General features: G+C 32.3%; 1 protein-coding gene across 1 annotated transcript; it reads right to left on the bottom strand.

Annotated features, from left to right (window-relative positions):
• LOC127728937 (temptin-like) lies at positions 1-12,868 on the bottom strand. Its single transcript, XM_052236516.1, has 5 exons — positions 12,791-12,868; positions 10,667-10,861; positions 5,002-5,134; positions 180-281; positions 1-23 (listed from the first exon to the last, which is right to left on the bottom strand). Exons 1-5 carry the CDS (start codon positions 12,806-12,808, stop codon positions 1-3), a joined length of 471 nt encoding a protein of 156 aa, XP_052092476.1. The 5' UTR covers positions 12,809-12,868.
• Positions 12,869-14,406: the final 1,538 nt, after the last annotated feature.

Raw genomic sequence — 14,406 nt, 5'->3', positions numbered from 1 at the left:
TCATAATGAGAGCAGAAGGTAAACTGAATGATAGAATTTTGAAATAAAATAAGAGAAGATAGCTCTTATGAAATGTTTTTAGAAAATCAAAAGAAAAAAAGGTTACTGGTATTGAACAGGTACATATAAGTCGTACTCGAAGTGCCTTATTTTATTATGGTATTTCATAGTTATAGTACCTTTCTCATTTAAAGATTCACATGTATCTTTGTTGCCATCACAGTTTAGCAGCCATTTGTTCTGTTGTTGGCACGTAGATGATGTCAATGGTTCACATATGCCTGTAATAGTATAATTATAGTAATAATGTTTTAATACATTCTAACATTTTCTAACACATATATCTTATCAAACCTTATTACATGTATTAAGGATGATTCTGATTGATTCAGGTAACGATCACATGACGATGACAGTTGTAAGGTTTTTTTGTTTTGATATACTCACGAATTCAACTACCGGGGACAACAAAAGTATTTTCACCCTCATGACGACTCCAAAGATACTCCATCAGATGATCATCACATGTTGTCAGTATTTGACTGAAAATTCAAGTTGACTCGATTACTTGTCGCTTCATCAAATTTCTCATACTGGATTCATATGTTTTCACATTCCTTGTTGTTTCTCTAATTTTCTTAAATTCTATCCATTATATGATAGTTTGTTCGGTTACAGACATTTTAAATTAAAACTATCGGTAAAACAACCCTAACAAGTTGACAGTGTTGTATTATATATAAATGCACTATGGGTATGTATATTTCCACCACTAATATGTATATTTCCACCAATAAAACTCGTATTAAAAAAAAATGATATATCGATGAGGTAAAGTTGCCAATGAGACAATTATCCACTTAAGACAAGAGGGTAAACAACTATACATAAGCAAACGCAATACCGCGTAGTAATCTATTAAAGCCATAGGATAACAAAATGTGAAACAATAAAAAAGAGAAAACAAACTTTTTGATTTTAGCTAATAACAATGATCTAAGAGGCTAACGTGAGGGTACCCAAATTGCACCTATTTTGACAGTTTTTTTCAACCACGTTTATTTATGATCCAGACAAAAGTTTCCTTTCTGTGTTTATTTTGTAGATGTAATACTATCCTTGTTTACTATATAGATCCACCAATTTTATTTTGAATCCATATTGAATCATAGAAAAATGGGTTTGAACCTACCACCAAACGATCCATGATTCTGTACAGATGAGTACCCAAATTGCATCCATGCTTAAATTCACATCCTTAAAATTCGTATAACAGATGTTTTGATATATTTAGAACAATTTGACATGTGTCCATGCTTACTATTCATTTCTTATGAAATGGATGCTCGTAACATATTTTATTTGCTCATTTTTAAAAGATGACTTTTTGTGCACGTCACATGACGACGTTTCCGTAGATTTTACTTTTTCAGGTGAACACTTCATCTGTTGATATATACTGTGAACATTTTGTGAATATTTGAATATATTTACCTATTTAAAAGACGTGCATAATATCAAATAATAAAAAATACGAATTGGTTAGTCCCTAAGAAAGCTTGTATTATTTTCGCTGCTATTTTTTTGCTATAAAAGTGCAATTTGGGTACTCGGCGCAATTTGGGTATTGTGACGTTAGCAGTTTAAGGAATGGCTTTAATCGTCTGCCATCGATATCAAAAGTTCACTGTCTTATTAAATTATTATAATTAGATGCACAATAAATCCAACCGCAATAATAACATATTTGACTTATTATTTCCATTCTCTATTATTTATGCTTTTTTCCAGTCAAAATTAGTCGAGCATTGGGCATACCAAGTGAAAGTCTTTTCGGTGACCTTGGACCCAGCCAGATATTAAACAATATTGCGTATGATCAAGGGTCACAACTTTCGCAAAATTACATGTAGCTCAACCGGAACGACACTCGAACATATACTGATAATTTCTTATGATATGGTTAGTACTTAGTCTACAACAAATATCTAATCAAAAGATAAACATTACAGAAAAAAGTGAGGAAACTAATATGTTTAAGAAATTTTCTATGTCCTATATCCACAACGTTCGCTTAACCGGAACAAAAGTCAAACTTCTGTGACTTCATATGATATAACTATATACAAAAAAAATAATGCGTGTAATAATCCGATTTGGACATTAAAGTGCGAAATAGCGATATTTTCAATACACTGTCTATGTCCAAGGACCAGTAAAAATAATGTTCAATCGTAACTAGACTCAACTTTTCCTTTTAAAAGTAAAATAACAAAAATACCGAATGCCAAGGAAAATTCATAACGGAAAGTCTCTTATCAAATGGCAAAATCAAAAGCTCAAACACATCAAACGAATGGAAAACAACTGTCATATTCCTGACTTGGTACAGGCATTTCCTTATGTAGAAAATGGTGGATTAAACCTGGTTTAATAGCTAGCTAAACCTCTCACTTGTATGACAGTCGCATAACATTCCATTAAATTGACAGCAATGTGTGATCGAAACAAACAGACATAAAAGGAAAAAATGTCAAAAATAGGGGTACAGCAGTCAACATTAAATGATAAAACTAGGCCTTTAGACTTAATTTTAATCAATAGATTTTTTTATAATACAGAAAAATATATGAAAATTTATATTTTTTATAACTCTGGTAAACAAAATTTAGCCGTACTAAAACTCGAATTTATTCTGTAACTTCTTAGTGATATGACTTTTTCCCAAGTTGATCTTCAACTGATTCAGTAATTACAGATAAAGTGCAGAAAACAATCGTATTCAAACAATTCTCTTATGTTCAAAGGCAACGATATTCAAAACAATATCGTTTAGCCGGAAACAAAAAAAGAACTTAATCTGTACTTTCCTTTTATAATACCTTTTATTGAATATCGTTTTAATACATTGAAGTACGGACGGACTGACAGACTAGCAGACTGACGACGTGCAAACAATACGAAGTCTCGCTCGATTTTACTGTTGTAGAACTAATAAATAACTGAATTACAGACAATAGTTTATTGTAAATGAGATCTTGACTCAAGAATAACATATTATATGGTATTTCCTGATGTTGTGTGAAATTTAAAACATTATTCAACCAGCAACGACAAAGTTTTTTTATTGACAACATTACTTGTAAATCAAACATACATGTATAAATAAAGTCAAATCGTACTTGAATGTGTTTTCATTTAAAAAAAAAAGTCAATATATTTTCAAAGTTTTACCCGGAGTAAAATATCTGAATCTCTTTGATAAACTCAAATGATTAATATCAGTGGCGTATTCCTAGATCAGACTATGATTTCATTATACATACATACATAGGTTTTCATATTGAAGATGTAATTTTGTTTATTGTATTCAACATCTCCAATCAACAATTTCTACAAAATCTTGTTCCCCCTCATTGCTTCACAATAGTTATTGGACAATCAACAACTTGTTCATACGTCTTATACTTCAATCAATCATTTCATAAACTAAAATACTACAACTGTTTTTTCAGCTGTTTATAATCAATTATTGGAAGGGAACTGTAGCTGTAATCTTACAAACATTTTCTTTGTACTTTACATGACGTATTTATTTTTCGTCGCATCAAATAAAACCGATGTTAAGTATACTTTGTACTTAATTGTGGCCTATTTCCGGCTTAATAAGTCACTCAATATGATTTTATACCGTCTCTAATAAAGGGATTAAGTCCTGAGTATCTATGAAATATTTGCCACTGAACGTTAAAGGGGCATTAGCTACGAGATATCAAAAAAATTTAAAATATGATTTTTTTTTTGTTCAATCATTAATGAAAGTGAAAAAGTGAAATAATAATTCGCTTTTAGCAGGCAGTTTGGTTCAATTTTGTCAAGAAACATCGCTGATGAATTATTCACTTGCAAGTGAATAATTCGACCTCATTGAATCCGTATTCATGTGACCTTCAATTTAACCAATTAGCTAGATATGAGTTACGCGTGAATTAGGCGTGTTCATTTATTAAAAGGAAAAGAATGTCAACGTTGAAAGTGAAACAAGGGTAAACCATTTGATTGATTGATTCGATCCACAAAAACTCATTCTCATACAGGTAAAACGATGATTAACATATATTTTTAACCTATAATATGAAATCAAACAAACCTAGAAAAATCCAAATGCACGAGTTCGCTATCTATGTATATCTATATTTATGTTTATATCGGGTTAAATGACCGTCGGCAGTTTTCGGAGGTCACATCGATGGTTAATTTGATAACGTCTAGACTCAAATACACACGACATGCTGATATATTTATCGAGCCCGTGCATTGTAAATTGTTTATTTTAGACTTTTTATAATTTGGATATACGTTTTAGTATGTTATAAATCAACTATGGGAATTTGAGTGAAATCGGTGAGCATGAATTTGACAGCTAATGCCCCTTTAAGCACTCAATCACTAGTAATCTTAATAAAGGAAAATGTGCAATAAGGGCTTTATTCGGCCTATGCCTAGGACACTTGTTGGTCCCTTGAATCGAACTACAGAAAGAAATGTAAATCTATCAAATACCATGCCATACATGTACATGCATGTTTACATGACATTAGTTTATGGTGTTTGAACTTACCCTGTACTATTTTATAGGCCATTTCAGAACCTAAAGCACTCAGGTGATACTTGCATAATGGTAAACTAATGTGTAATGTTTCAAATTGGCTAACATCATCCTAAACATGGCTGAAATAAAATTCAACAAATGATGTGACGCTGGCAACTGGCAATCATTGCCATTTAAGATCGGAGTCAAACACACCTCGAACTGATTAGTATTCGAACTCGCATCCTCAGAGCTGACAGTCTAATTATTGCTATAGACGAACTTCTTAGACAGCTTTGTCCTTTCTTACTTTTGTGTTACTGCTTTCCTAAAAATATATGTTAATGGTTTTAATGTCTAGTAATCGACATTAGTAACCTTGGTGTGATTATAATGATAGGTCTGCTAACCTGGATGTGAAATATTTTCTGTTCTCTTTGGTTGTTGCCCAGGAGTCCACAAACAGTCTGGGTCACCAAGCTCTTCTCCGTTACTTAATCCATCATTGTCAGAGTCCATATTACAAAGATTAGAGGTCCATTTCTACAAAATATTATAACTTTTTTCAAGAATCAATACATGTAATTAAATATGAATAAAACCAGAAGTTTGGTCTACGGCAATGAGACAGCAACCCAACAACACGAAAACCAATAAAAGACATCATCTATTGTATTCCTTTATCGTTAAAGTTTAATCGATCAAAATCACGATAGTTAATAAATAAGGATTTGAGAGAAGACTACTTCTTATAAAGGCACGTAGATTCGAATAGCATCCTTTTGAATTAATTGCCTTTTTTTTATTATTTTAATAGTGTAAAACAACAAACAAATGCGCTTTTCACAGAATAGATTTACAATAATAAAACAGAATGGATTCATTCATCTTGACTTACATAAGATGTCGATTTTTTATTAAAGTATGTTTTACTGTAGCGTATCAATTTTTTAAATGTGTAAGGATGTAATATATTAAAAAATGTTTACATAAGAACAGAACATTTTCTCCTGTATAATATTAGTCCAAATAATTATGATGTCTTGGAAAGTTCTTTTTTCAAATGTTTGCTTATGAATCAATGTTTAAATTGTTTGACAATATCCAAATAACACAAGCTAACTTAAATATCCCGATGTAATACTACCATCTATAACTCACGCGTAAAATTCGAAGAGGTGCATGTACCGGCGTTTCTTATTTTTAGCGTGAAATAACATAGAGCTTGCTTGGTAAAACAAATGAGTTGCACTTGAAATGACTGGATATAGGTAAGATCTATGCAAGACAACACGTGCGAGAACACATAGAAAATCTTATATTTAAACATGTAAATCTAGTAGAGAGCAGGATACCTTTACTACATAAATGTTGTGTAAATCAGAATAAAACACCACGGGAAACTATTAAAACCTGAAAATATCCTACTATCTGTAATTAATAGAATTAACTTAAAAGCTGCTAGGTATCATTTATGATTTTTTATACAAACTTGATGGAACTTTAATGATTTAAAGGATTAAATTCGTGGAAGTTTAGACATTTTAATGCGTTAATTATTATCTATCATCTTCGTTCTTTTACACTATAAATTAACATTAACATCTGTCATGACGTTCTTCTGTGATATTTTCCAGTTTTATATGTTTAAAAAGTTGACGTATTATGTTTTTGCTGCATTAAGATTTCATTTTCATTTTCACGTAGATTTTATTATCTTTGATACACCCAAGATGTATTTCATCTCTTTATTAAAACATTTAAGTATACTGAGCAGAATTATCCTCGCATCAATCTCCTGGACATACATATTCGAACCTCACTCTTTCTTACGTTAGGCTTCTTTAATCAACTGATATATCATGTGAAATGTGGGTAATAGAAGTGTATTCGTCAATGAGACAGCAACCTATTGGCACAAAAAACTCATCAATTTTCACAAGCAAATCAACTTTGGTCAAATGATGCATTGATTCTATACCACACGGAGGAAAGTCACATTCAGGTGTAACAATAAATTGTTTTATATTATTTTTCGTTTAAGCATCTTTCCCTGCGTGGTGAACAGTCACCTGACCCTCGATGTATGCGCCTAGTCGGCAAAGAGTAACCACGTCCACTTAATAATAACAGAGAACTGCGGTTACTAATATAAAACACGTTAATCTTTTGACTTAATAATCACCAAAAACACACAGAGACCTGTTGCGTGCAAAACATCTAAGAAAGCAGTTTGGTATGAATTGGTTTGTGTGCTTTTCGTAACTGAGGATTTAAACATAGATCAAAAGCTGTCCATTTGGATTTTAGAAAGCATGGACTTGATCTAAAACTGAAAATTGCATATATAGAAAATGAAAGGATATGGAGTAAATGTACATGGGACAAAATCGCACACAATACATAGAAAACATAGAAAATTATCAATGAACAGGGCTTTTATTCCTGTTCTTCGTCTTGACAGTTGATGTAGGGTCTTCAGCAATAAACGAATCATTCATACCCTACAACAAGGTCAAGACGGCCTCTAGCGTCGACTTATGTGTTTTTCTTCATTTATGAAATTAAATCGCTGAAAAGCTCAGAACATATGTTTGGGATTGTATTCAAGAAATTGCAGACTCAGACAACTATATTTTAGTACCGATCATACTAGCAAATTACCGCAATCCATATTCTATGCGCAGAATTATTTTCACGTCATTTATTACGTCTACTAGAGAATAGAAAAAAAGGAAACAAATACAAAAAAGTGTAAAACGGCCTAAAAATAAAAAATTAAAAAACAAAATAGAGAAATGAATACACATCACCAAATCCAGACGCTGTAATCGTATTCGTTTAAACACAGCGGATAATAAGTAGTTTTATTGTAAATAAGGGGCTACACCTATTTCAACATATTTTTACAGAACAAAATATTTACGACTTGCATGCAATCGTTCTATATCTTTTCGCTACACACATGATACACTTCGACTCATCGATATCGGTATTAGCAAGCATTAAAAAGTGGTGTTTTATAGTGAGGATCGGGCTATTGTGTACTTATATATCAGTAGTACTACTTAAATTTATATTTGATATCGGACTGTTTACTTTTAAATGAAACACAAAATATCACAATCTACGGTAGAAAACCATGTCAATAGAGAAAACAAGATTCACTATATCGTTTACAGTTTATCTATAACTTCAATAACTTAAAATACCTTCGGAATTGAATAATAGTAGATCCAGAAAATTTATTGTTAACTAAACCTTGTTTATACAACTGTTATATAACAGTATTTGATAGGTTGAATGTATCATTTGCTTGGTAAACATGGTAACACGAACTAGACAGTCATGAATTATACATTTTCCAGTTAAATTCTATGACTGTAAAACGTATTTTGCAGATAAACTGCTACTTTTTATTTACATTATAGATAACGTTTGGCACGGCTGTGATAAATTAATAGTATCCAGTGTCATTCAGTGTAAGATGTTATTTCCAAACGATTTTAGGCTTTACTGTTTGTGTCATTCTGCCCTCTTGATGTACAGCAAATGTAATTGAAAACGTTGGCGTTAACAACTCTTCAGTAAATTGTCAATTTCTTTTAAAGCCAAACAACATTATGTAATCCAGAAATGTCAGAATTGTTTAAAATTACGTGAAGAGTGTTTAGATTTCTTCATTTCTCTTAGTTGAAATAAAAATTATTATATTTGTTTTGCTGGTCTATCATTTTCTATAGGAGTTATAAAGTTAATGTCTCTACTACCCTTCGAACGATGTTTTATAGCAATATTCTATGCACTGTAGACGCTCAATTTTATATTCAGTCGTCCATTAGAATTCGGTCTTTATTCTTGGGTATAGGAAAACCAATCCTTTTAAATCGCAAGTAATTATGATCGTTTCGAGTAGCGAAACCTAAATCAATCAACCATAAGAGTCCGCAACATCGAATACACGAGTACAAAACTTTGCGCGAGTTTAAATCATTTCTAGTTGTTCTCATTCGTAATAAATATAAAACAATGTAATCATGGTAATATTATATAAATAACACATAGCTGAGAGGGAGATAGCGCAGATTGTTACCCCGAGAAAACATTGTCAACTGAGGCGAAGGGTTAACAATCTGCTCTATCACCCTCTCAGATATGTGTTATTTAAGAATGTTCTGTTATTACTGTCTATTAAATTTCAAATCCAATAAAAAAAAAAGAATGTTCTGTTATTACTGTCTATTAAATTTCAAATTCAAAGTAATAAACTATGACGTCTTGTACATAACAATCATCCGTATTTATTAAAACGCACACTTGAGCAAGCGTCTCCGTGAAGGGTAACACAGTATTTGCAATGGGATAGAGTAAATTGTCTCCCTCGTATTAACCAATCAAAATCTGTCATTTTGACATGACGTATAATAAAAATAAATATTTAGTGTTGAAGGTAGATTGTATATAGCGTCAATATTAAAGTAAGGGGACGAACATTTTATTTTCTTAGGGGCCAGGACGTTTGATAATAATATCCTGGCCTGGTAAGAACTAATATAAACATACTGCCCTTTGATGAAGGTGTTAGCCAGGGTAGATTAACACATGAGGGGAAAACTTATCACCCAAGACAGAATACAAGAAATATTTGTGAAAAAAAATCGGAAGACGTAGCAATAGATGACTCAGATTTGAAAGGATGTCTGTATATTGCTGAAGATATTATGTTATCTTCTAGATGTGCTTTCTTGTAAATATGCGTTGTTGGTGGTTCCCCATTGATGTATAATACCCACAGATTTAGTTCACAACAAGCATGTATAATTGAAGATATTCAAAATGTACAAAAAAGATATGAAAGCGTATAAGCTGGCGTTAGTGTTATTTTTACAAGTTCTAAATAAATAAGAAAATTACTCATGGTTAAGATTATGCAATTTAATAATTTCTTGATATCATCTTGTTGAATACAAGTTCACATAAACATGTGTTACATGATATGTTTGTCAATTGAAATGTTTTATACATTAAAATTGCTAATGACGTTCGTTCTTGTGCATTACAAGCTCTCGCCTTTTTTAAATGTGTTGCCAGACAAAACAATATCATGTCACACTAGAACAGAAGTAATTTATATCGTCATGACTGCTCTACCCTACATGCTGACATTAAGTTCCTGTATAAAACGGAGAGAAATATAAAAATACGGAGATGTGGTATGATTGCCAATGAGACTACTATTTACCAAAGTTTAAATGAAGTGGATGGAAGCAAGTATATGCAACCGTACGTCCTTCAACAATTAGAAAAACCCATACCGTATAGTCAGCTATAAAAGGCAGACATGAAACAAGACAACCACTGAACTACAGGCTCCTGACTAGGGACAGGTACATATAGAATGTGGCGGGGTTAAACTAGTTTGATAACGCCAAACCCTTTAGAAAGCTTATTCTAGTAAATATAGTCGTCTATTTTTTTTTAAATCAGCAATCAAATGTGCCATCAAATCATTACACAATATATTGGCAGTTATACCTAATTTAAATTTTGTATTATCATTTGTATGGACAATATTGTAATGTGACATTTATACATTGTAGAATATCGTTAAAAATATGTTTAATGGACGAATTCAGAAATTGGTTTCCCCTACGGGACCTCACTTTTTTGGTGAGTCCATACGTAATTTACAAGGACTATGAAACTGAGCGTACAAGGACTGAAACTGAGTTTAGAAAGACACTAAAACTTACCAACTTAATTCACAACTAGGAGAGCAGTTGAATTTCTAAAATGTTTCATTTTAATTTTAATTTAATAATATTTCATTGCATTAATCAACCAATAGGATCGATTGGACACAAGTTATTACAACTTGTATAAGGTCCTCTCCTTACATGTACAATACACATATATGATGACAGCAAACACATAAATAATTATATATCTTCAGTTATAGAAAAGTTTAATGACACTTATGTTAACTATTATATCTATTTCATCATTAACTTGATTTAAAATAGAATGTCACCTAGATTCAAATTCATCAGTTGGAAAGCAAAATAAAACACTTACCATTTCAGCTCTCTTAAAATCGACACCAAAAGGATTTCTGTCTCCTCCACCATCAGCACCAATATGTCCGAGGCCTTGCCAAAGACCGGAAGTACACGGATTAGGAGCATTTTTCCCATTTGGAATTAGATTTTGGAATTTTTGAAAACTGTTACAATATGCTATTTTTATTACAACTAGTATGAATATTCTGTCCTGAAATAAAGTATCATTAAACAGTCATGTTGTCTTTAAATCCAAAGTTTAATGCGTGGTATAAATATGATGTAGTGTTGCTGAACAAAACTATGAACATTTTTTTAGATATGTGTACATAGTTTTGGTTCGCATGCTTGTTCTTTCATTTGAATGTTTTGTTTTACTTTTTCCTCGAAAACCTTTCCGGAAGACCCGAATTTTGATTTACCCCCCATCACCTTTATGTGCATGTTCCAAGCTAAGAATCTGAAATTTATTGGTTGGCGTTGGTAACTGTCTGCATTTATTGTTCTTATTTTATTGTTTTAGACGTTGATTTTCTCGCTTTTGTCAGCCCGGTGCCTTTTATAGCTTTACTATATAGTATGGCTTTTGTTCATTCTTGAAAGCCGCATAGCGCTCTGCAGTAGTTAGCACCATTGCCTTTTGCCGTATGTTGGATATTTTCTCATTGGCAATCATACGGTATCTGCATCAGTTATTATATTAAGAACACTAGCATGTTAATGGGAATGTAAATACCCGATTTTGTACTACACCGACATGCCGAGTCGAATTATGTAAGCATACAAGGTAGCAGTTTGCAGGAAGTTGGAAATACTATTCTGATTCTTATCATCCAATCTGTATAAAAATAAGGAGATGTGGTATGATTGTCAATGAGACAACTATCCACCAGAGTTCAAATGAAAATGATGTAAGCAATTATAGGCAAAAGTACGGCCTTCAACAATGAAAAAACACATACCGTATAGTCGGCTATAAAAGGCTGCGACATGAAAAACATGAAACAATTCAATCGAGAAATTTTACGTCCTAATTTATAACAATTAATTTACGAAAAATAAGTACGACAACCACTGAACTACAGGCTCCTGACTTGGGACAAGCACATATAAAATTTGGCGGGGTTAAACATGTTTGAAGGCGCCATCCCAACCCCTAACCTGGGCCAGTGGTGTAATGGCACAACACAAGATCAATCTATGTAAAACAACAAACGAAACACAAATATGAGAAACAGCAAAAAACGACAACCACTCAATTACAGGCGCCTGACTTTGGGACAGGCACATATAGAATGTAGCGGGGTTAAACATGTTTGAAGGCGCCAACCCACCCTAACCTGGGCCAGTGGTGAAACAGTACAACATAAGAACACATTATGAAAATAAGTTGAAAAGGCTCAACTCATCAGATCGACACAAAGCAGAAAAGCATCTAACAAAAACACAAACCGAACGTACTTTTAATTCGAAATACAATGTACTTTGTAATTGGCGGAGAAATTTTAAATTGTTTGGTTTGTTCCGACCATTGAAGTATTAAATTCAATATAATACTTTTATGATCTGACCGAGCATCAAAGCATCGACGCGTAAACCTTCATTGAAACCATTGAGAGCCTGTTGATGTGTAGGCGAAAAGTTTTTTTTTAGAATACATCTACTGGTTAGTAAAGGTTTGATGTTTTGGTGGATGTTCATGTGACTGTGAACGTTGGCGCTATCGTGTTCGTACGGAAGCATACAAATATGAGGTCATAATTTTTATAATTGAAAATGAGTGACATAAACATTAAATTTAAACTTTTGAATTCACTGTGAATGAAAAACTAAAAATAAATCAAAAAGAATCTGTCATTTACTATTCCGTAATTATTATAACGCGAATATTAACGTCATTCGTTCCTACAACATATTTTATAACAGACGTATATAATGTCAAAATAAAAAAGCGAATGACACCAAAACATACATTTTTGTAATTATACCTAAATCAATCAAACAACCCTTATTAAACCACGATAGGAAAAATAAAAATTAATGTACTATTTGCAATTATGATAAAGAAAAAAAAAAGTAAATTGTTTGACAAAATAATCAAATGTTACGAAATTTATAATATACTTTAGTTATTTCTTACCATCATATTTCTCATCATTCCAAAAGATCGTAGCAACAACGTGACCACTGTTCTAGCAAAATTTACGTAATACTTCGGCAACAGTTTATCATCAAAATTTCTTATTTAGCCACTATCGCAATCATCTCATACGATATTGACGGTTCGTAAATATTAACAAATAAATCATCTGTCAGCCTGTGACGTTGCTTATGGCTTTTCTACACAAATTGAATTTTCTCTCTGGTGGAAAAAATCTTATTATATCAAATTGATGTGCTACTGCAAGATTTGAAGCAGCCCAATCAAAGCGGAATTAAGATTGCAATTTAAATTTTGAAAAGACAATTTCAAATTAAAGTTTCAATATAAATTTGATTGTATTGCAAGTCTCTGCAAATTGACATGAATAAGGCTGGTTTCTGTATTAACATGATTGAAAGAAAGAATAATTGTTAAAGTGGTATAAATTTCTTTTGGGTTTTCGTGATACATGCATTTTATACAATATACCCTATTCTGGATTTCGCTAAGCTTCCTGAGAGAAGAGGAACTCAGTATGGGTTCTATTATATGTATTTTCTAATTGCAATATAAGTGCACAAATATCTTAAAGCTAAAATGTTTCAATGCCATATCGATTTCTACATAGCTTGACTTTATTCCTTTAATCGTGCTTATTCAAATGACTTTTGCTAAATACATTTTTTGTTAAATTTCCTCAGTTTGCTCGACCAGTTAAATTCTGGAACCTCGTCAGGGTTTGTTTTGGTTTTTTGTTTTTGTTTCGGTTTCCTTTTTCTTTCTTTTTTTTGTGTTTCCTTTGTGTGTTTTTCTGGAGGGGGGATAGAGGTGAGCGGTCATACCTGTTTTTTAATGTAAATGTGTTGATGTTGGTGAACTTTGATGGGGTATCGGTAGATGAAGTCTTAGTAGTTCATATATAGTGATCACTAGCCTGCCAATTCCGAGGTTGTAAGTTCGAACTTTGATTGTTGAAAGATTTGTTAGAATCCGAGTTTAAGTAGCAAAGGTTGCCAGATTTCATTACCGAAGGTCGGCGCTCCTACTCGGGTACTCTGGCTTCCTCCACTAATACAAAACTGACCTCCATGATATAGTCAAGGGCACTGAAAGTGTCATTCAACACCAATCAACAAACGAATACTGTAAACCAACTTATTTTTGCGGATACTTTATTTCACGTTTACCCCTTTCTAGTCAACTTCGCGGCGATTTAATTTTGCGATTTCAAATTTACTTGATGTAATCAAATAAGGAAAGATCCAAGTTTTACATATTCGCGACGATTTATATTCGCGTTATTTTCTACTCGCGAATGTCGGGAAAATAAATCGCTCGTGAAAAAACGGATCTGTGATAGTCTTGGTTAAATGTATTCACTGCATCTGGGCGATATAAAGCTTGACACATTCATGCAGATGTCATTATTTTCTTTGCTGTGACGGTGTCCTATCACATTGAAGTATACCACATATCTCTTTTCGGTGCATTACATTTTGCGCACAAAAACCTTTACGTTTATGCGCAATTTTTGATTATATTTGCGGGCATTCATTTTAACGGTCAACACATGTAAATCATACCCTTTAATTTATGCATTTAACTAATTACAA

Source organism: Mytilus californianus, unplaced genomic scaffold, assembly GCF_021869535.1.
Source record: "Mytilus californianus isolate M0D057914Y unplaced genomic scaffold, xbMytCali1.0.p SCAF_2, whole genome shotgun sequence".
In the NCBI taxonomy this organism is placed as follows: Eukaryota; Metazoa; Mollusca; class Bivalvia; order Mytilida; family Mytilidae; genus Mytilus; species Mytilus californianus.
The sequence above is the reverse complement of the archived record's forward strand: the minus strand, read 5'-3'. Positions and strand labels throughout refer to the sequence as shown.

Excerpts from the sequence above, each read along its gene's own strand:
- LOC127728937 (XM_052236516.1), bottom strand. Across the intron at positions 5,135-10,666 it reads ATTTTAAGAGAGCTGAAATG|AAATGGACCTCTAATCTTTG; the intron begins GTAAGTGTTTTA and ends AATATTTTGTAG. Across the intron at positions 282-5,001 it reads AGAAAATATTTCACATCCAG|GCATATGTGAACCATTGACA; the intron begins GTTAGCAGACCT and ends ATACTATTACAG.